At 36.8% G+C, this 22400-nt stretch overlaps 2 protein-coding genes across 2 annotated transcripts in view; both read left to right on the top strand.

The window, feature by feature from the left end:
• The first annotated feature begins 864 nt into the window (after positions 1-864).
• On the top strand, positions 865-21442 carry naa60 (N-alpha-acetyltransferase 60, NatF catalytic subunit). Its single transcript, XM_072559596.1, has 7 exons — positions 865-1017; positions 4219-4334; positions 4701-4830; positions 6433-6529; positions 11894-12128; positions 15521-15707; positions 19305-21442. Exons 2-6 carry the CDS (start codon positions 4225-4227, stop codon positions 15675-15677), a joined length of 729 nt encoding a protein of 242 aa, XP_072415697.1. The 5' UTR covers positions 865-1017; positions 4219-4224; the 3' UTR covers positions 15678-15707; positions 19305-21442.
• The window catches only part of carhsp1 (calcium regulated heat stable protein 1), a 139219-nt gene continuing 123253 nt past the window's right edge, over positions 6435-22400 (top strand). The window contains exon 1 of the mRNA XM_072559598.1: positions 6435-6529. The gene's annotated coding sequence lies outside the window, so the exon portion shown is untranslated. The remainder of the gene's footprint in view (positions 6530-22400) is intronic.

Here is a 22400-nt window from a genome sequence, read left to right as displayed (position 1 = left end):
AAATACACAAAGTCTTTTTCCTGGGGTGGACGAGTCCAGAACTAGAGGGCATAGGTTTAGGTGAGAGGGGAAAGGTATAACAGGGACTTAAGAGGCAACGTTTTCACGCAGAGGGTGGTACGTGTATGGAATGAGCTGCCAGAGAAAGTGGTGGAAGCTAGTACAATTGCAACATTTGAAAGGCATCTGGATGCGTATATGAATAGGAAGGGTTTGGAGGGATATGGGCCGGGTGCTGGCACGTGGGACTAGATTGAGTTGGGATATCTGGTCAGCATGGAGAGTTGGACTGAAGGGTCTGTTTCCGTGCTGTACATCCCTATGGTGGGTTGGTAAGTGAGGATCAGGGGAATTCTGTTGTTGTGGGAGGGAAGAGAAGGGATGAGGGGCTGAGAAGATTGGTTAGATGCAACTTGAGGGCTCTGTCAACCACAGTGGTGGGGAATTCTCAGTTGAGGAAGAAAGTGAACATTTTTCGAAGTTGGCAACATTGGAACTCCAACTCCACCATGTCTATTGCAGAAGCTGGCTTCTGAAATGACCACTCTCTTAGCCCGTGCTACCCATATTACATGAAGAAAAAAGTAATGCACCAAGGGCAGTATTAAATCACTTCCTTGAACCAGTATCACATATTTTCCATTCAGTCAGGTACCAAGGTGGCAATGGCGACTTTCTATATGTATACTATACTCGAGTAAGTGTGACAGTAAAATCTTATTTGCATCCATTCAGATGCTCTACTCGGTGTAACCACATTCAGCCAAACAAATGTTATTGTAATATTCAGGGCTTTGAGCCAGTCAGTGGATGATGTCAAGTTGTTGGTCCTGTGAGATCTCGCGAGAGTTCCTCGAGAGCGGAAGTTGCCTGACGAGAGGCTGCGAGACAGTTGATTGTGTCCGGGAAGCCGTTTCTTGACGGTGACTAGAATGACCGTACTCCTGCCCTGACTCCACTGGCGGACGGAGCAGCAACCGCCTTCTCTTTCTCCCCCCCGCACGCCGAGGAACCGAGGTGAGCGCCGGGTGTCTGTGAAGGCGATGGGGCCGCCGGTGCCCGAGGATAACGCCCGGGGCAGCTCCAGGCTTTTGCAGGCGGCACCAGCTGTAAGGCCGGCTGCAGTCAGTGCGTCTGCGCGCCTTGGAGGAGGGGCGGGCCGATTGCGATGATTGGCATGTGGACCAATCAATCGAAAGAGAGCACTCCCAGTTTGTGTTGTGACTGGGTATTGAGAACCAACCAGGTTACCATGGGGCGGGATAGCGAGGTCAAAGGAATCCGAATTTGTGAATGGATGACTGGTGTTGGGATGCAGCTTTTTATTTTTCTGTATTTGGGAGGTGTCATTGATGGCTGATTACTTGTTTGGATTTTGAGTGTTAATACCAATGTTTACACTATTGGCAACTTCTAGACATGTTGCTGCATGAGACTTTTTTTTTATTAACAGACCCATGCAGCAGTAGTAGCATCCCTATCTGTGGGCCAGGGGGTCAGTTAACTTAGTTGGCTGGACGGCTGATTTGTGATGCAGAATGACATAACCAACATGAATTCAATAACTGCATTGGCTGAGGTTACCATGAATAATTCTCCTTCTAAACCTAACCCCTCGCCTGAGGCCTGGTGTCCCTCAGGTTGAACATCTCTCTAAGCCTTATGATCTGGTAATATTGTAGGAACCTTTTACCTTTGGGCCAGGAGGACTGCGATCAAGATCCGACTGCTCTGATGTGTATTGTAACATGCCTGAGCAGGTTGGTTTTTTTTAACCCTTCTTAGCCTGCTGCCAGTTGAACTTTAATATTCGGCAAGGCTCTGTTTTAATTTTTCAGCTGTACAATATCATACAGAGTTTTTACAGCACACAAAGAGTCCACTCTGATTAACAAGCATATATTCAACTATTGTGACTGTATTTTCGAGTGTTTGGCCTGTAACCTTGTATTCCTGCTTATTAACTGTCTTGAGGGCTCTGAGCTTCCTTAGTAGCAAGTCTAACTACACAATTTATTTTCCCTTAAATCCCTACGAAACCTCATGCTCCTCATTTTAAGTCATGCCTGCTTGTTATTGACCTGTCACCTCAGGGGAAATATCTCTCCCTATCTATGTTTCTCATAACTTTATACTCCTGAATCAAGTTCCCCCTCAGTCTTCTCTGCTCCATGGAAAACAGTCCTAACCTATTTAGTGTCTCTGCATAGCTGAATCACTCCAACCCAGGCAATGTCCTGGTGAATCTCCTTTGCACCATATTTAGTGCAATCACATCCTTAAATTTCAGTTGATCAAAAGGAGGGGACACCATTCAAATATGGGAGATTATAGTCTCATAAATACATTTGTGCATCCTTGGATTTGCCAGTTGTTGATGATCAGTGAAGTAATAATGTAAAATAATCAGTTGTAAAATGATACATTTGTAACAAGTGCAGTGTATCTTACTCTAAAAGGTATTGTGTTGGTGCTGCTTTCCAACTGATTCGTTTACAACTTGTTACGAGTGCATTGTATGAATGGGTGAAATCAAAATTGCAGTGATATTGCCAGTAACCGCAATTCTGTAATGCAGTTTTTTGCAGAACACACTTCTGGTATGTCGAAGGTATGTGAGTTAAACCTGAAAATAGTAAAGAAACATAGCCCGACTGCCAGCTTCTGTGGAGAGAGAAGCAGAGTTAATATTTGAAGTCTGCCAGGATTCTTCTGCAGAATTCCAAGCTGAATAAGAGTCAAATTTGAATTCGAGTTAACTCAGGAAAACGTTAAACCATGTTTGAGTCCCTACAACAGTAAAATAACTTGTAATATGAAACATATTTCCTAGAACATAGTAAAACTTATGAATTTTGTGAATGGTATGAAGAATAACATTTTAACAGACACCAATCTTTATTTTCAGTTTAAACACTCAGATTATAAAAGTGTTCTAATGTTATTAATAAGTAATCACAGACTGCAATAAATGCACAGACATTATTTTTAATGAAGATGATAATTTCTAATACAATACATGGTCCACAGCATTTTTCCCCAAATTAAGATAAAGGGAAGATTTGTTATGTAGTAGTTATATTACTAAACTTGGAACTCAGAATCCTTAGCATTTGCTTAGGAGCATGAGAGTTTGAATCCCACCATGTCAGTTTAAAAATCTGAATTTGGTTTTTAAAAATCTGACGTTAGCAACCAAGAAAATTCAACTGTTTCAGTGCGTTTCTTGGGAATGATATCTGCCATCCTTACAAAGCCAAAGCTGTATAAGAGAACTAATCCCACATCAATGTGGCCGAAGTCTTATGAAATCAAAATATCACAGATGCTGGAAATCTGAAATAAAAATAGAAAATGCTGCCAAATCTCAGCAGGTCTGGCAGCATCTATGGAGAGGGATGCAAAGTTCAGTTATTTTAGTCACACAGACTGCACATTCTGACCTTGATGGTTCCTAGTAATTCAGACTGACCTTGGGAATAATTTGGAACTGAACCAGGCAGAGAAATATCAACACCTAAACATCATTGCAGCTTGGCCAGCAGAAGATGACTGGTTAAGGTAAAGTCACCACAGTCCCATTAGCCCAGACAGCTGCTCTCTCTTAGAGAGAGAGAGAAAAATATGACTGGTGGTTTAACCTGGGGATCACCATGCCTCAGTCGAGGGAAAGGGTGAATAGGAGAGTCCTTTATGATAACCTCAGCCTGTACAGGAATTGAACCCACATTCTGCATTGTGAATCTGCCATCCAGCTAACTTATCCTGTATTGGTTTAGCAGGACCATGTAATATATCTATTTCTCTGTATCTTTTAAAGGATGTGGAGGAGCCAGTGTTGGACTTGGGTGAACAAAGTTAAAAATCACACAACATCAGGTTATAGTCCAACAGGTTTATTTGGAAGCACTAGCTTTTGGAGCGCTACTCCTTCATCAAATAGCTGTGGCGCAGGACCATAACACACAGCTTTTATAGCCAAAGATTACAGTGTTATGCAACTGAAATGATATACTGGATGAACCTAGTTTGCTGTTAAATCTTTCATCTTTTAGAATGGATTGCACATTTCAGTTCATTAATATGTAAATCTCAGAACTTCCTCAGTGACATTCTCGAGATAACTTGAGATTTTATAAGGAATCTTTTCAAGGAGTGTGACTTAATCTAGTCAATAATAATTGCAGTGTGTTATGGGTGATTTGATTTTCTTTTCAGCTGTGAATGACAGACATCGTATCCTCCACCATACTTAGTGAAATACAACTTCGGTTACTCTGTCATGATGACATAGATACAGTGAAGCTTCTATGTGGTGACTGGTTCCCAATAGAGTGAGTATTACTAGCATTTAAGTTTCTTTTGTTTCTATAGATTCTTCAGAGTAAGTGTTGGAGCCTCCTTTAATATTCCAAGGAACTACAAACTTCATACAGATATTTCCTTGCCTTTCCCCAGTTAATCCTACCAATACATTGTTTGTTGTTTACAGTCTTTAAGAGAAAAAATAATTCTTACTTTGCTTTAGAAGAACTTCATTTTATTGTCGTACTGGATTTAGGTCTAATTACAAACTATAAAATTATACGGCAAATATCAGCAAAACCCACATTGGTAATGCATTGGTGTTGCAATTAGAACGTAGGGACTAGTTGACATCTTGTGGAAAGAAGGTTGATCTTGTCTTCTGCTTTGACCAGGTACCCAGATTCATGGTACCGGGACATCACATCCAACAAAAAATTTTTTTCCTTGGCAGCCACATATAAAGGTGGTATTGTGGGGATGATAGTAGCAGAAATAAAAAGTCGATCAAAGGTACATAAAGAGGTAGGTCGACACACCATGTTCTACAGACAAGTCTGGCATGTTCAATTTCAAATGTTGCTTTTGTATGTTTGCAAAATGATCTGATGATTGCAAAAGCTTTGACAAAAGGAGTTTTCTTTTAGCAATATCTTTCCTTAAGATTAAAAGGAAGTCCTGCAGCTATTAACTTACATTTGTTTAATGCAACAATCCTAAACAATCTAGCAGCAAATTATTTTTGTTTGAGGGGAACTACAAAATTGACGTAATAGATCATTGTAAATAATAAGGGTCGAAGGGACTTCAACTTGTTATTAAATGAAGGCAACATACAAACAAGATTTGATATTCTTCATTTGCAGTAAAATTATTACAGTGGTATATGTTGAAAGTCAAAAGGGCTGTAGTGATTCAAGAATGTTTTGAAGCAATTTACAATTCAAAGCACTGGTATGTCCCACTTTCATCTTTTTTGTAACCGAGGGAAAGTATCAAAGAGGGAAATAATGATTTCTCTTTTTTAATATTGTTACTGAAATGACTTGAGGAATTATGTTGCTGGATCAATGGGTAATTACATACATTGTTGTGCAACGCTGAATTGTACGAAGCAGGAAGCTCAGGTTTGATTAGCTGATTTCAGCCTGAACAGTGGGGAGCAGAGAAAAAATCAACAGCTTTCCCATTCTCATTGCTGTTCCATAATTCTTAGTAGGTGTTCACGTATGTGAGCGGTGAGTTAATGCTGCAGTGGTTATGCTATTTGACTCATTATAAAAATCGTGGCTTAATGATTCCTGGGATGAGTTAAAATCCTATCACAGCTACTAGGATATTGAAATTAAATTAATTTAATACATCTGGAATTATAATATTAATGTCAGTAGGAATGAACATGAAACACCAAGTTGTCATTAAAACCAGTCTTGTTCATTAATATGCTTCAAGAAAATAAACCTTCTTGGCCTGTATGTGTCTTTAGATTTATCTGCCACTGAAATAGGAAAGCAAACCTCTAAAGTTACATTCAGGAAGGCTATTCATTGCCACCCTTGCCAGCAATGAGGAATGGGCAATATATTTTAGCCAGTGATGCCCACATCCTATGAAAAAATATTTTAAAAAGGCCAGATCAAGCACAGTTGTTGTGGCAGAATAGTTCAGTGATGCTTTCTATTAAGATCACAAAATGAAGAAAAATTACTTGAGCACAATTAGTTACAAACTAAATTCAGTAAGTCCTTTTGCAGAGCAAGATTTAAGTTTCTAATGCACTGAACTACAGTACTTCATTGATTACAAAGTTGGAAGTTAGATTGAAAGATGCCTGTTGCGAGCTTGCTTACAATTGTATATTTCAATAAGAAATAATTTCAGTTTGTAGAATCAAAAGTCAAAATGAGAAAATTTAAAACTACAAATGCTTGGAATATGAAACAAAAAAGCCTGAAATACTCAACGGGTTAGACAGCATCTGTGAAGATGAGAATTGACTTGTGTATTTATTTCTGAGCAAAACTCTTAAAATGTACTGAACTCACTGTATATTAAATTATCAATCAAAATTGAGATTTTCTTCTATAATAATGTGTTGCAGTTAAACAATATTCTCTCTTCCTACAGGATGGAGATATTTTGGCCTCAAGTTTTCCCATAGAGACACAAGTTGCTTACATTTTAAGTCTAGGGGTTGTAAAAGACTTCAGGAAACATGGAATAGGTAAGTGTATTAACTAATACATTCAAACAATATCTTGTATTAGAAATAAAATGATAATAGGTTTGTCAAGATTGAGGCATTGTTTGTACTTCATGCATTTCAGACAGTTTATGAATGAATGATTGATTGAATGAATTATTAGGATCATTGGCTCATTGATCAAGTTTGTGAATTATAAAAATAAGGTTAATTTCAAAAATTCTGTTCATTTACATTTTTATATCATTTCTATCAAATCTATGGTATTACATATATTAAAATCTTATTATTACATGTACATTTTATGCAAAAATATCAACACACTCACTCCAAAACCATCATCCTCATTTGTCTGCAGTTGTGAATAATAGCTGCAAACTTTTCCCATTCATAGGGATCATGTTTGATATTTACAAAATCCGACAAAGTCTGTTTGATTCTGGTTTGATTTCTGGACTAAAGTAAATGTAAATGAAATGGTAGTGATGCAACCAATACTTCTAAATCTCTGATGCAATTTAATTTCGTTACTCGGTTTGCTGCAGAATACTCTGGTGGAAATATGGCAGATGAACTCTCAATGTGCTTTCTTCACCCTGGAGATTAGAGCTCTGGTCACCCAGGGAAAATTACATGGTGGGTTCCAGTGAAATCCTTCTGCAGTGCCTGAGCAATGTCATGGCAAAATTATGCCTTTTATTTGTCATACATTTTGCAGTTGTGAGTTTGCTGTCATTAACCTGCTGGGAATTTTACTCTGCAGATCCATTGCTCTCTGTCTTGTAATTTCTTTTGGGATGGCAATGTGGTAAGATTGTGCTTGTGTGTAAAAGATCCTCTTGACCAAGAGTAATAACAGTTGACTACCTTTGGAGGTATCAATCCTACCCAATTTCCCCAAATCATATTATGCCAATAAGAGATACTGTGTGGAATAAGCTTAACCTTTCATTACAAGTGAAAGCTGTCAATGCTTAAAGTAACAATTAAAAAAGAGGAGAAAATAAGCAATTTCACATGTGATACAATGCATTGGTATACCAAATTGCCGCTATCAACTGAAGAGCAATATGGCAGTGAAACCCTATTTCAGGTGGAGCTTATAGTGGCATGATGTAGGGTCAAATTTCTTTTATCTAGTTTTGGTTCTGAATGAGGAGATGCTGAATAAAGGCAGTAGTGTCTCTCAGCAAGGTGGGAACACAATCAAAAGAAAAGTGCCTCTGGTATCCACCTTCCAATGACACACAGCGTTAAATTCACTTTTGATTGGTTACATCACAGTGAATTAGGTAATGAATAAATAACAATTGCTTGTAATTATTTAGCACCTGAAAGGTAAGGAAATAGTCCTGAATGCTTCACAAAAGTGTTTTTTTTTATTTTTAAAAGCTAAACTTGAGCGGTTTAAGGTATTATTGAGGCAGACCAGTTTTAAGGAGGGACTTAAAGAAAGAGAGGCTCAAGGTTTATAGAAAGAATACCAGAGCTAGTGGAACAATCAACCATCTGGCAGCATTTAAGGAGAAGAAACAGAGTTAATAGATGCTGCCAGACTTGCTTAGTTTCTCCAGCAATTTATGGTTTTGTTTGTTTCAGATCTTCGGCGTCCATAGTTCTTTATTTCATTCCAGAGCTTAGGACTTGACAGCAGAAAGAATGGCCAGCAAAAGTGGAGTAGTTAAGGTTAGGGATGTACAAAAGTTTAGAATTAAGCAAGTACTGATATCTTGGAGATTTCTGGGCTGGAGCAGGTTAGAGACTGGGAGTGGCAAGACATAAAGCAGTGAAGAATGGTAGATAAATTGAACTAATTCTCATTATTGAGGTTAAAAGAAGGTGGACATGATTCGCACATTTTAAAAATGTAAAATATAACGAATGTATTTTGGACATAACTAATGTAAATATCTAGTGAATGTGATTACAGTAAGTTACTGTATGCATTTAAGTGGTTAACCTCTTTAAGGTTTATACAAGGGGACTTGAAAACAAGGATAATTATTTTAAAAATAAAATATTATTTAGCCAGGTGCCAAGATAAGTCAGTGAATGCAGAGGTGCTAGGTGAATGAAACTTTGTTCAAGCAAGGAAATGGGCAATGGAGTGAACTAGTTATTTGTGTCTAAAGGTAACAAAAAAAGAGGATGAGGATTTCAGCAGCAGATCTGCTACAGCAAGACAGAGTTGAGCAAAGATAGCGAAGTAAAATAGGTTGTCTTGGTATATGAATCACATAAAATTGGTTTATAAGTACAGGCAGTGATTGGAAAGGAGGATCAGGTATAAAAGTATGGAGTTTTGTATAGTTGTAAAGGGCTTAGTAACATCTGGAGTGTTGTGTACAATTTTGGCCTTCATCCTGGATACAATATTAGGAGCTATTCAGAGAAGGCTGACTCAACTGATTTATGCAAATCCATGGGATGAAGGGACTATCTTACTAGAAAGTGTTGGACAGGTTGGGTCTACATCTTTTGGAGCTGATAAAAGTCAGAAGTGATCATACTAAAACAACTAAGATCTTGAGGGGTCTTAACAGATTGGATGCCAAGAGGATGTTACTTCTGTGAGAGAGACTAAAACTAGTGGACACAGTTTAATAGTAAGAGCTCTTCCTTTTAAGAGGTTAGGATTAGGATTTTTTATCTTTGAGGATTGTTAGTCTGTGGAATACTTTTCACCAGAGAGGAGTGGAGGCAGGGTCATTGAATATTTTTAAGGCTAATTTAGATTCTTGACTGACATGCCAAACATTATAGGAGGTATATAGGAAAGAAGAGTTGAAGTCACAATCATATCAGCCATTAATATTACCAAACCGTGGACCAGACTCAAACAATCAATTCCTCTTAATTTGTGCATTCATATTTAGTGAAAAAAACAGTTGGTATATTTTGTGCTATTGAGATTGTGTTGGGTGGGTGTTGGGGGATGGTGACTTTGCATAAAAAGCAACACAATATTTTCCAGGATTTTCACTGATCTTTGTCCTAAAGCTACAATGGGTGAGTGAGAGAACCCCCATTTAGATTCATCTCCATAGTACCTATGAAAATACATAGAAACAATGCAAATTATTCAAAGAAAGATATCAAAGACTACCCAGCTTTGAAGAATGGTTAGGTAAGGTGAACGCATTCTCATTATTTATGTAAAAATGGTATAAGGGGAGAGCATGATTCATGTGTTTTAAAAATGAAGAATGCAGTAGAAATTACTCTCGTTGAAACTAATATAAGTAAGTAGTGAATATTATTAAAGTAATTTGCCATATGAATTTAAGTAGCAACTTCTTTGAAGTTAACGTTATTGGCAGATGTAGAAAAGTAAACACAGCAAATGTAAGTTCTGGCTGGCTATTCAAAGGTTTATCGTGTTCTGTAAGTGTATTTTGAAGGTAAAGTATGAATTCACTGGGAAATATTTTGAAAATAATTGGGCTCTCAAACAAAGCTTTAGTATTGGGAAGAAATCAGTATGCTTTATATTTGTTGTATCACTGTAGATGTTGACAAAATGTATACATTATTTCTTGAGCTGACGAACCTCCAGTCTTCTCATTGTGGGGAACTATCTAGTTTGTATTGCCCTTATACAAACAAGGAGCTGGAGAATGTCATTGGCCCCTCAAGCCTCCTCCAGCATTTGGTAAGGTCATAACTGATCTGATTGTAACCTCAAATCTACATTCTGGTCAACCCATGATCATCTATCACCTCTTTGCTTACCAAAAATCTATCCACCTCTGCTTTAAACATATTCAAGGACTTTGCTTCCACTACCTTTTCTGGAAGAGTTTTGAAGATCACAACCTTCTGTGAAAACAAATTTTATCTCATCTCTGTTTTAAATGGGTGACCCCTTATCTTTAAAGAGTAATCCCCCCCAATTCCATAAGAGGAAACCTCTCTGCGTCAAGGTCCCTCAGGATCTTGTATGTCCCCTCGTCTTCGATTCATTGAAATTGGAGAATTACAGGTGCTAAGTTGTACTTGAAGGCACAAAAGTCAATATTTGTAACATGAATGTTTTTGTTTAAGATGATGAAGAGCAGGCTAGATAGCACACAGGAAAGCTATATTGAAATGAAGAGAAAAATAGTACAGATTGGTTAAATCATAATCATTTCTTTACTTGAGTAAACTACTGGAAATAACTAAGAGAAACAGAGGCCTCTTGCATGTGGAATAGTGTATGCTATGGGAATGAGGAAATGTGAAGCAGGGAAGAAAACTGAAGTAAAATTCAAAGAAGTGGACTTTGTTTTTGGTTTCCAGGAGTGATAATTTTAAATAAATTATTGGTAGCTATGGTGATTACAACTGTATGTTATATGAATTCCAGTGTGAGGAGGTACTTGTAACTAGTCTAAAGATAAGTCTACAGTTTCTATATTGGATGACTTTAGTACCAGCTGTGTACTTGCTGGTCTTTATTTTCATGCTGATGTGTGAGACAGTTTGGTGGATCCTCAGGGGAAGGAAATGTTTGTGGAACTGAGATACCTCTGTTTTTGAAATAAATTAATTCAGGGCTGGGCCGAGTGGCTCAATATATTTAATGTTCAGAGGATATTTCCCCAAATGGGAAAATCAAGGACTAGAGGGCATAGTCTTAGACTTAAGGGATGCCAGTTAAAGACTGAGGTGAAGAAGAATTCAACTCTCAAATAATTGAGTGTCTTTCGAACTCCTTGCCAAAGCGAGCTGTGGGGGCAGAGTCCTTGTGTATATTTGACACTGAAATCGATTCTTGCTCAGTACAGGAGTTTTTAGTTATGGAAAAATGGGAAGAGTGGAAAAGTGGACATGAAGAGTGTTGGATCAGTTATGATCCTGTTGAATGATGAAGCAGTCTCAAGGACTTGAGTGGTCTACGCCTGTTCCTATTCCTTATGGTACAGGTAAAAAAACCCTTTATCCAAAATCCCAAAATCTGAAAAGCTTCGAAATCAGAAAGTGTTTCCTTTTTTTTCTCTCATTATCAAGGTTGTTTGGCGTGCAAACAATTAACCCAATTCCACACCCACTCAATGCATGTCACTCAGATGTGATGTTGGTGGGGTGGGGGTGGGGGGGGTGGGGGGCATGGCCCAGCACTAGCAGGTCTCAATTCTGTCTCAGGGACTGTTGCTCACAGTGAATCTGCTGTTCAGTAAGATTTTTAAAAATTTCACCATCAAACTGTCACTTATTCCGAAAGTTGAAAAATTCCGAATTCCAAGAACCAGCTCGTCCTGAGTGTTTTGGATAAAGGATTCTGTACCTGTATTATGGATCCTCAAAATTGTGTCCTTTAAATCAGGATATGCTTTCTATGTACTGTTAAAATGTCAAATCTTGAAGTATATTTCAATGATTATTCCATGTTTTACTTTTAAGGTTCTTTGTTACTTGAAAGCCTGAAGGACCATATATCAACCACAGCTCAAGACCATTGCAAAGCAATCTATTTGCATGTCCTTACTACCAATAGTACTGCCATCCACTTCTATGAAAATAGAGACTTTAAACAACATCATTACTTGCCCTATTATTACTCTATACGTGGTGTTTTGAAGGATGGCTTCACATATGTTCTTTATATCAATGGGGGACATCCTCCTTGGACAATCTTATATCCTTTAAACAGCATTAAGCTCCTAAGCCCTCAGAATACATTTTTCCTACATATAAAAGTTTTGGTTGCAATTATTTAATCACTTGTAGGTTTCAAGTTTTTAACTATTATGATGTAATCTGAAAGATTTGATTAACTAATACAAATTATTAAAATAAACGTTAAGCAATTTACTATAGTGGTTACAGTTTATTTTAATCTTTGTCCCTTTTAACTTTAAATTAATGTATTGTTAGCTTCCATGTAGCATATATGATTTATTGTATATTGTATTAAGCAATGCAAAAGTAATTGAGCGAGCTGTGAGAAAATTGTTAACTGTAAGTTGTTTTGCGTAAATGCAGCTTAGTTTCCCCAGTAGCTGAATTTCTGTTGATTGCTAATTCATATGGCTAGAAGTTTACTTGAATGATTCTTGCAAGCGTAGTTGTATAATGAATTCTGGTATACAAGTCTGTTGCGCAACATTGCTTAATGCTTTTTTCTGAATTTCCATGTTCATTAGTAAAGGATTTATTTGGTCTGTACAGTATTAGAATTGAGGGACCCTTATTTGCATAGTGAGCTCCATTGTCTGATGTGTAGGACACTTTATCTTGGCCCACCATTTGCATGCATTTTGTTAATTATACATCAGTGTTAATGTGGCTAAATAACCTTGTTGTTTAGTCAATATCAAATATAAAACTGACCTAAGGAACTAAAGTAAGAATCAGTAGAAATGGTAAAATAAAATTCTTTTTATGCTTCATATGGATATCCAGTTAAACCGTAATTATTGATATGAAGCATATCATTGTTATAATGTAATTTATTGCAATTTTTCCAGAGTTTGAGTAATTTCAAGTGGAAAAAAATCATTCCATTTCCTATAGAAGGAGTGTTCTGTCTAAGACCAGTGCAGTGTTAATTTCAAAGCTTTCTCTTTCTGTTCGACAACAGGACAATTGCTTTAACCTACTTGTTTGATTACGGTAGACGTAGTTTTAGAATGTGAAATTCTTGGTCCAGTTTGATAAAATTATTACTTAAGATGCCATTTTTAAAGAAATTGTATTTAATTTGCAGGACAATTTATTTATTTTCAGTAAGAGATACTTGATAACCTGTGGCTGAGACACACTGTAATTGAGATACTCACTGCCATGAAAATCAATGTTCACACTTGAGACTGAACTTGACCAGAAATGATCAGCTCGAAAGACAGATACTGTAGGATGTTATGAGTAGGGAAAGGAGACTAATGTAGAGTTTGCCTTAAAGAATTTGAAGATAAATTGTCAATAAGTTTCCAAGAATCTTTCTAGAACTACTTGGAAACAGTAATAACTTGCTTGAACATGAAAACAATTGGATTTGAATTTTCAGATGTGAAAGTTTGGCAGTTAATGTGTCCAGTGGGTGAAAATCAGTGAAATTATTTTACATTTGGAGAAATACCTTTTTGAATCAATTGAAGAGATTAATTACAACATTCCAGATTTAAGGATATTTTCCTTTTTAAAACCCTAAAACGTAATCCAAAAATGGATAAAAATATATGAAGAATCTTGTTCTCTGCTTTGATAAGTAGGTCATATCTTTCAGAAGGGTCAAAAAAAACCAGAGGGACATGTGGGAAATAGCCAAGCCACAACAATGAGAGTCTTGATACTACTTCCAGATACCTGTGGGATAGGTTAGAGAATACCAATCATACTAGACAATTTATGCTCTGGAATGAGAAAAAAAATGGGCCTGAAGCAGAATTGGAAAACGTGTTTTCTTTCAGTTGCTTCTTTGCATTAAACCTTCTGATGATAGTCTGGGTGACCACAGAGTGGGGACTTCATTAACTTCAATAATCTTGAGGTATGTCATGCTTAACCTGAAGGAAAAAGCAATTTCTTTCTCAAACTTTTGGAAGTTCTTAAAACAATAAAAAGGCTTTAAGCAGCTTGTTACGTTCAGAACTTTAGCATAAGGGAACATGACTTAAAATGTATTTTTTTAAAAAAGTAATCAATTACTTAAATTTGGTTCGCACAAAGCTAATGCATAAAACAGATGAGCTGAGTGATATGTCAGTGGAGTTTAGCCTTTGAAAAAGGAAGGCTTTGGTAAAAGGTGAGAACCTTTAAAGTGAACAAGTGGGCAATTTTGAAAGATAGGTCTAGATCATATCCATACATATGATGAAGTATGGAGTATTCTTTGTTTTGTGTCATTATATAAAGGTAAAGATTATTGATTGGATGGGTAAATCTGATAATAACTGTTGCTCTGTACTTTTACTTGCTGAAGTAAAGCAACCTAACAAATCATAAAAGCCTTTCTCATTTGGCCTGCTCTTCAAGAGAGTGGAGAAATACATGTATTAAGAACACAAGATCATTTCAGGACAAGAAGTACCATTAAACTTGCAAATTATTAATTTTCTTTTAAGAAAGAACAGTAGTGGATGATTACATTAAAATAAATTAAGTAAGTTGTAGCATGTGGAACATTAATTGTGCAAGAATAGGAGGAGTCTTGAACTAGCGATTTGGGAGTTAAAGGTAAGATTAAAGTTGTCAGTGACAAATTTGAAGACAGCAAATAAAGGACACTAAAACTAATATATATGGATGTAACATAAATGCCTCATACAATCCATAAATACAAAATGCAATGATGTATTTAAGCTTGGAGTAAAACAGTGGTTGTCAAATGTTTTGTGGAAGGAATTCCTTTCAAATACCCATATTTTTGAGAATCCCTTTCCAAAGATCTGTGCTGGTTACCAAGTAGAACAAAAATTCAGTCACATTTCAAAAGATGATTTTTAGTGGTATGTACAGTGTTAAGAATAATGGACTTATAAGTAAACAAATACAAAAATAAGCCAATCAGCAGAAATTTGATTATTAAGTGATTTAACGTCTGGTCAAGGAACCACTAGCTTCCAATAGTTGACTGCTGTTGTTTCTCGACCTAACTGGTTATAGAGCTTCTGGAACTGGGTTATCTGCAAATGAAACTCTTACAAGTCTTGACAGGATATTTGCAGGTAGGATGTTTCCCCTGGTATGAGGGTCTAGAACTGGAAACAGTCTCAGTAAGGGTCAGGTCAGTTAGAACTGCAACGAAGGGGAGTTTCTTCATTTGGATAGTAATGAATCTTTGAAATTCTTTTGTCCCTGGATGCTGTAAAGATATTTCCAAATTTGAGATCATTGAATATCCTCCTCCTCCTCCTCCTATTTATTATGTTCTTGTGCCTCCTTCTATCTTGGTGTAATAGCAGCAGTTTTGGAAAATTTGAAGTGAAGCAACATTGTTGTTTTATCACTTTTTCATTGTTAATTTAAGAATGTAGTCCAAATCCATAATTTGAAAAAGTTGTATTGTAGTCCTTGACGCACCTTCACTGACTATCTTCAACACATTGGCTCAACTCTGGTGAACTTGAGGCCTTGCTCCATTCCCCAGCGAATATATCGTCAGGCACAGAATCTTATTCGCAGTTTTTTACCCTGGCCTGGTATCTCAGCGAAAGGTGGTATAGAGTACAGCAGGGCAATGTGATGCTGATTTTTAAGCAAACAATTTGAAAAGGTGAGCAATTTAACACTTTCTTCTTTTCTGTTACAACTGTGAAATCTAATCTTCAGATTTTGAGGCTACATTTCTAACAATTTGTTTTGAAACAATTTGTTATGTATGTTTTTAGGTACTAGTTACTTTTCTATCCTGTTGAAGTGCTCTTTTAATGTGTTTATTTGAGATTTTCTTATTCTGAAAGTTGGTGAGATTGCAAATTGCAATATATTTGAATTTTCATTTGACTTAATGGTTTACATCATTTTTATTTGTTTGATTAATATTTAGCTTGGCCAGGTCTTATACTGAAAGAAGTGTCATGGCTGCCATTATTACTCCAATAAAGTTAACAATAAATTCTAAAGACTGCACATGCACAATTCAATACAGAAATCAGAAGTTTATTGTCAATGCTTCCAAACTTCCCCAGATGATGCAGTCCTGAAGACAGCCTCGATTCCTTACTTCAGTAAGGCATTCGACAAGGTTCCTCATGGGAGACTGATTAGCAAGGTTAGATCTCATGGAATACAGGGAGAACTAGCCATTTGGATACAGAATTGGCTGAAAGGTAGAAGACAGAGGGTGGTGGTGGAGGGTTGTTTTTCATACTGGAGGCCCTGTGACCAGTGGAGTGCCACAAGGATCGGTGCTGGGCCCTCTACTTTTTGTCATTTACATAAATTATTTGGATGCGAGCACAAGAGGTACAGTTAGTAAGCTTGCAGATGACCCCAAAATTGGAGGTGTAGTGGACAACGAAGAGGGTTACCTCAGATTACAACAGGATCTGGACCAGATGGGCTGAGAAGTGGCAGATGGAGTTTAATTCAGATAAATGCAAGGTGCTGCATTTTGGGAAAGTAAATCTTAGCAGGACTTATACACTTAATGGTAAGGTCCTAGGGAGTGTTGCTGACCAAAGAGACCTTGGAGTGCAGGTTCATAGCTCCTTGAAAGTAAAGTCGCAGGTAGATAGGATAGTGAAGAAGGCGTTTGGTATGCTTTCTTTATTGGTCAGAGTATTGAGTACAGGAGTTGGGAGGTCATGTTGCAGCTGTACAGGACATTGGTTAGGCCACTGTTGGAATATTGCGTGCAATTCTGGTCTCCTTCCTATCGGAAAGATGTTGTGAAACTTGAAAGGGTTCAGAAAAGATTTACAAGGATGTTGCCAGGGTTGGAGGATCTGAGCTTCAGGGAGAGGCTGAACAGGCTGGGGCTGTTTTCCCTGGAGCGTCGGAGGCTGAGGGGTGACTTTATAGAGGTTTACAAAATTATGAGGGGCATGGATAGGATAAATAGGCAAAGTCTTTTCCCTGGGGTTGGGGGGTCCAGAACTAGAGGGCATAGGCTTAGGGTGAGAGGGCAAAGATATAAAAGAGACCTAAGGGGCAACTTTTTCACACAGAGGGTGGTATGTGTATGGAATGAGCTGCCAGAGGATGTGATGGAGGCTGGTACAATTGCAACATTTAAGAGGCATTTGGATGAGTATATGAATAGGAAGGGTTTGGAGGGATATGGGCCAGGTGCTGGCAGGTGGGACTAGATTGGGTTGGGCTATCTGGTTGGCATGGACGGGTTGGACCAAAGGGTCTGTTTCCATGCTGTACATCTCTATGACTCTAAATGGAATTCAATGAACTAATGAAAACTTATTTCTTTATAGTATTAGTTTTGCCGAAAATACCCTTATGAGGTTACATCTTGTTGAACTAAGTGTATCTGAGATATTTTCCTTCATATGTGTCCCAATAACTTAATCAAAAGTGAAAAAAATTAGTACAGTGTATTTGGTCCCTGGTTCCCTGTCTGGAAGAAGACTGCAGTGAAATTGTTTACTCTATCTGATGGCACCGATGTTGATGGATCCCTTGACCTAACATTATATTCACACTGGCTCTGGGATAGGTGAAATCATACCTCCAATATCGCCAAATTTTGTAAGAAGCTTTCTTTGAGGGCAGCAGCAAGCACTGTCACTTCGCAACCTCATGTGGAATCCAGATCTCTGACTTGTTTTTCTGTTCTTTTCTGTTTTAATTGAACTTGTGTGTGTTAGATGATTTTTGGCTTATAAAGTTTAATTGAAACAAAAATTATTGTGTTTTGGTTAAGTGTAATACAATTACCTGTAAGTCTTGAAATCATTGTCAGTTGTGACAAGGTTGGTGGAAACTTTCAAAAGGTGGCAGGTGGCAGATGAAGTTCAATGCAAAGAAATTCATTTTGGTATGAAGAACATGAGATGATACAAAATAACAGTAAAGTTAAAAATACAGGAGTCGGGAACCGTGATGTGTACTTGCGTAAATTATTGAAGCTGACAGGGCAGGTTGAATAAGTGGCTAATAACGCAGAATTAAGTGTAGACTTAATTTACGGGCATAGAGTGCAAGAGCAAAATGGTTATATTGAATTTCTATTGTGTCCAGTTCTGGACTCCCACATTTTAGGAAGATGTGAAAGCATTATAAAGAATGCAGGAAAGATTCAGGGGATACTTCTGGGGATAAGGAACCTCGCATAACAGTTGGAGAATTTTGGAATTTTCCTTGGATAAGAATGGTGATAGAAGATTTGATAGAAATATTCAAAATCAAGAAAGATCTGAACAGAGTAGATAGGAAGTTTTCATAAGAATTCATAACAAGAGGGTGCAGATTTAAAGTAATTGCAAATGAATCAAAAACAAAATAAGAATATTTTCACACACTTGAGAAAGGTCTGGAATGCACTACCTCCGAGTGTCATTGAGCCAGATTCAATCGAGGTATTTAAAACAATTAGACCGTTACCTGAGAAAGAAGAATATTCAGAGGGGAAGGTGGGTGGGGGTGGGGGAAGGAAAGCAATAGATGAATTGTTCATTTGGAGAGTTAGTGCATGCAAAATGTGACGGATGGCTCCTGCACTGTATCAAGAACCAGGGGGTCACCGTCTAAAGATACAAGGTAGGCAATTTAGGATTCAACTGATAAATTTCTTCATCCAGAGAATGGTGACCCTGTGAAATTTTAAAAGTGGAGTTAGATACAGTTCTTGGGGCTAAAAGGATCAAAAGGTATAGGGAGAAAGCAGGAACAGGGTACTGATTTGGCTGATCAGCCGTGATCATATTGAAAGGTGGAGCAGCCCATTAAGGCTGAGTGACCTATTCTTCCTGTTTTTTTTTATTTCAATTTAACAATATTGTGATTGTAAAAGCATTTCAGAATTTTGCTTTGTGTTCAGCATTCAATTCTTGGAATGTCTGTTAGATTATACTTTTCTATTATTACTTTTGTACCATCTACAAATCTTGATGTCCTATCAAACATATGCTCAGAAGACAAATAATTTTTAAAAATCGATTTATTAGTGGAACCATACAGCTTTCTCCTGCTTGTATTTCTTAATAAGAAATCCTGGAAAATTCCCCCTTTCCATAATCTAGTTTAGGTGGGGAGCAATATAGTATAGGAGAAAGTGAGGACTGCAGATGCTGGAGTATGACTATGTCTGATTTAGAACTGCTATAAAATTCTGAAAGTATAGTTGGGAAAAAATACTGTTATGTTTTCCTGTTTAATATTCTAAATTTACTGGCACGTATATTCTTCTTTTCAGCTACAAAATGACAGTCTGCACTGATTAAATTTGTATTTCTTCTGGATGTCTATATGCCAAGCAGGGAGAAGGGGATGCTGTATTTTAAGATGCTTGGAGGCACTCCCTCACTGATGCAATTTGAATTCTGTATGGAATGTATTATAATACAGTGTTACGTATATGTTAATGGAACAAGTGCACTGTGTTAAGATTCATCTGTTCCATTAATGTCTTTTAGTTACTTTTACACTCTGTAATTTGCTGCTATCTAGAAAACCACTGTAGGTCTGTCTTGTAATTATATGTAAATTCTATTTGTTGATTGACATAGTTTCTTTAGATTTTGTTTGGATATTTCAGTTGTTTATACACCTTGTGTGTATGGCAAAGATTCTGTATTTGGATTTTATTGTATTCGAGTTTTAAAGTGTTGAATTGGTTTATGCACATTCTTAATTTTGTCACCTTTACCTATTTTTTTCATCTAATTAAGTTTGATTTTGTAATGATGTGAAACAAAACCTACTTCTGTGATTGAGCAATGTTTTGGTTTTAAAGAAATTCTGCTTTGAGTTGCAATATAGTAGTAAACTGTTTATATATGCACATACTTTATTTAACAGAATTAATTGTATTTGATTCACCTTGTTTCCACATGGGGGCAAAATATTCAGACAGTTCAGCCATCTTTTCAGTCACATGAATGACTCACCTTGTGGGAATGCCACAAGGTGTTCAGTGATTCAAATAAAGGGAGTAATAAAAGTCCAAGATAGATGATTTTTGCCATTTGCCACAACTGTTTGTTCTGCTATTCATTATTTTGTTGTATCATACTACATTCTGATCTGGAATTGGAAATTTTAGCTTGCAAGATCAGGAAAAGACATGTTTCAAAATTCAGAACATTTTCTACCTAAATTTGTCTTGAACCCTGTTTCAGAAAACAAGCTTGAGTTTAGATCTAATTTTTCTTTCTAGAAGTGAATTTAAATTTTTATTTGCTTTGCAGTGCATAAATTATGACTGAAGTTGTTTGGCTTTCTCTCTATGCCAGACTGAAACAATCAAATGTGTAAATATTACTATGTTTTTATCTGGTTTTTCTATATGCCTGATGATTACTGTAATGGTGTAATGTGTATGGCGTTGCAGGTCACAGATGGGAATACAGATCATTATGAGCTATTAGAACTACTGTTAAAAAAAAGTGTTCCTACGTGATATGTCAATCTACACGAACTTCAGATTTTTTTTCAGCTTCAGTGATCTAGCTGTTTAAACATTTTTAACTTCATTCCATGATTCTGTTTTGCTACTTAAAAATGCCTACACTGTTTTCGCAGGTTTTAAAAATAATTTCAGCATCAATGACAATCAGTGTAAGACTTTTAAACGGTAATTGCACTTTAGATGTATAGTAAATGTTAAATATATTATGTAGTGGCATCCTGTTATCTGGGCAGCAGTCTTGACTTAATACACTTAGAATTCTGATATGTTGTTGAGAACCAGTATTCATTGATTATCAAATATGACACCAAGCTGTGCAAGAAATAGAACCATAGTTTGAAATGAAGATCAAATATGTTCAGAATTTCAGTTAAATATATCAACACTATATTAGAGATTCCGATTAATGTAGCATCAGTTGTATTTTGCTTTGTGGAATTTTTATTATTTGTTGTCTCACTAGAAATTAACAGCATTTCTCATATTGAACCACCAGTTGATTTCTGGACTTCTTATTGATTTGATTTATGAAATGTGGCAGTTGCATTCAATGTTTTTAAATAGAATTATTACATTTTGTAAAGCAAGAAACAAAACATCTGAATTCTTGTGTGGATTTATTTTTTAAAACAATTAGGATACATAAATTTACTGTTCACAACACTGTAAGAAATCTTATTCAATCTATTAAATATTACATCAAAATTATTCATTGTTTCTTCTATTTTGAGTAGATTATAAAAGCTTTGCTGTTAGATGATTGATGCAAAATGGGAAAATTCTCACCAGAACGTAATACTTCACTGAACCATAAATCATAATGACATCAATGTATGTTCGATAAGTTAAGTAGCCTAACACACTTAGCCCTTATCCTATTGCTATGGTTAGCAGAAGTTGTAATAAATTATGCTATTTCAAAACATTATTTCTCTGGAATATGTTTCAATACAGAAGGAGACCGCATATGTGTTGTATGTATTACATGGTTGCGGGACAAGTTGTGTTGTGTAAGCTCTCCTGCTTTAGTTGACTAACTTTCTATCTTGGTGAGGAGGAAGAAGAGGTTAGAGTTCTGTGCAAGAGAAGTAGAAGAAAGGTGCTAAATGGTTTCAGAGCAAACTAACTATACTGAAATGAAATAAACACAAACCAATGGAAATAATGTAGCTAGACATGGTACAGGAATTTGGATGTAAGAAGCAGCTCTAACATCATGTGATCTAGTTGTAAGTTTGCTCGCTGAGCTGGTAGATTTACTCTCCGATGTTTCGTTACCAGGCTAGGTAACATCATCAGTGAGCCTCCGATGAAGCACTGGGTGATACCACTTCCAGTTCTTTTTCTGAATGGTTGGTAAATGGAGTCCAGATCATTATGTTTGTTAACGGAGTTCCGGTTTGAATGCCAGGTCTCTAGGAATTCCCATGCCACCGTTTAGCCAGGATGGATGTATTGTCCCAGTTGAACTGGTGTCTGAGAACAAATCTACCAGCTCAGCGAGCAAACTTACAACTTGATCCACAACCTGAGCTACAAATCCTCTCAAATTGCAATCATGTGGCCTGTTGAAACTGTAAGAATAGTGGGAGAAATTGGATTGACAAGCCAAGAGCACACCATATGCTGACAGTAATGACTTCCAGCAGAAAAAAAAGAGTTTTAAGTCGGAATTCGGTGTTGAATGGAAAATAAGAGCTGGGTGAAAGGTACAGATGTTCTTCTTTTAACTTTTTTGGACTATACTGAAATAGAAACATATTTTCTACACCTTTATTAACACCCTTTGTAGTTTTAAAAGATCTGATTTAGTCTATCCTGAACCTTCCCCTTTTGAAAAAGAAAGAGCTTGTTCATGTTTTTCCTAAAAGCTATCACTTC

This window comes from Chiloscyllium punctatum, chromosome 40 (assembly GCF_047496795.1).
Source record: "Chiloscyllium punctatum isolate Juve2018m chromosome 40, sChiPun1.3, whole genome shotgun sequence".
Classification (NCBI taxonomy): domain Eukaryota; kingdom Metazoa; phylum Chordata; class Chondrichthyes; order Orectolobiformes; family Hemiscylliidae; genus Chiloscyllium; species Chiloscyllium punctatum.
The sequence above is the reverse complement of the archived record's forward strand: the minus strand, read 5'-3'. Positions and strand labels throughout refer to the sequence as shown.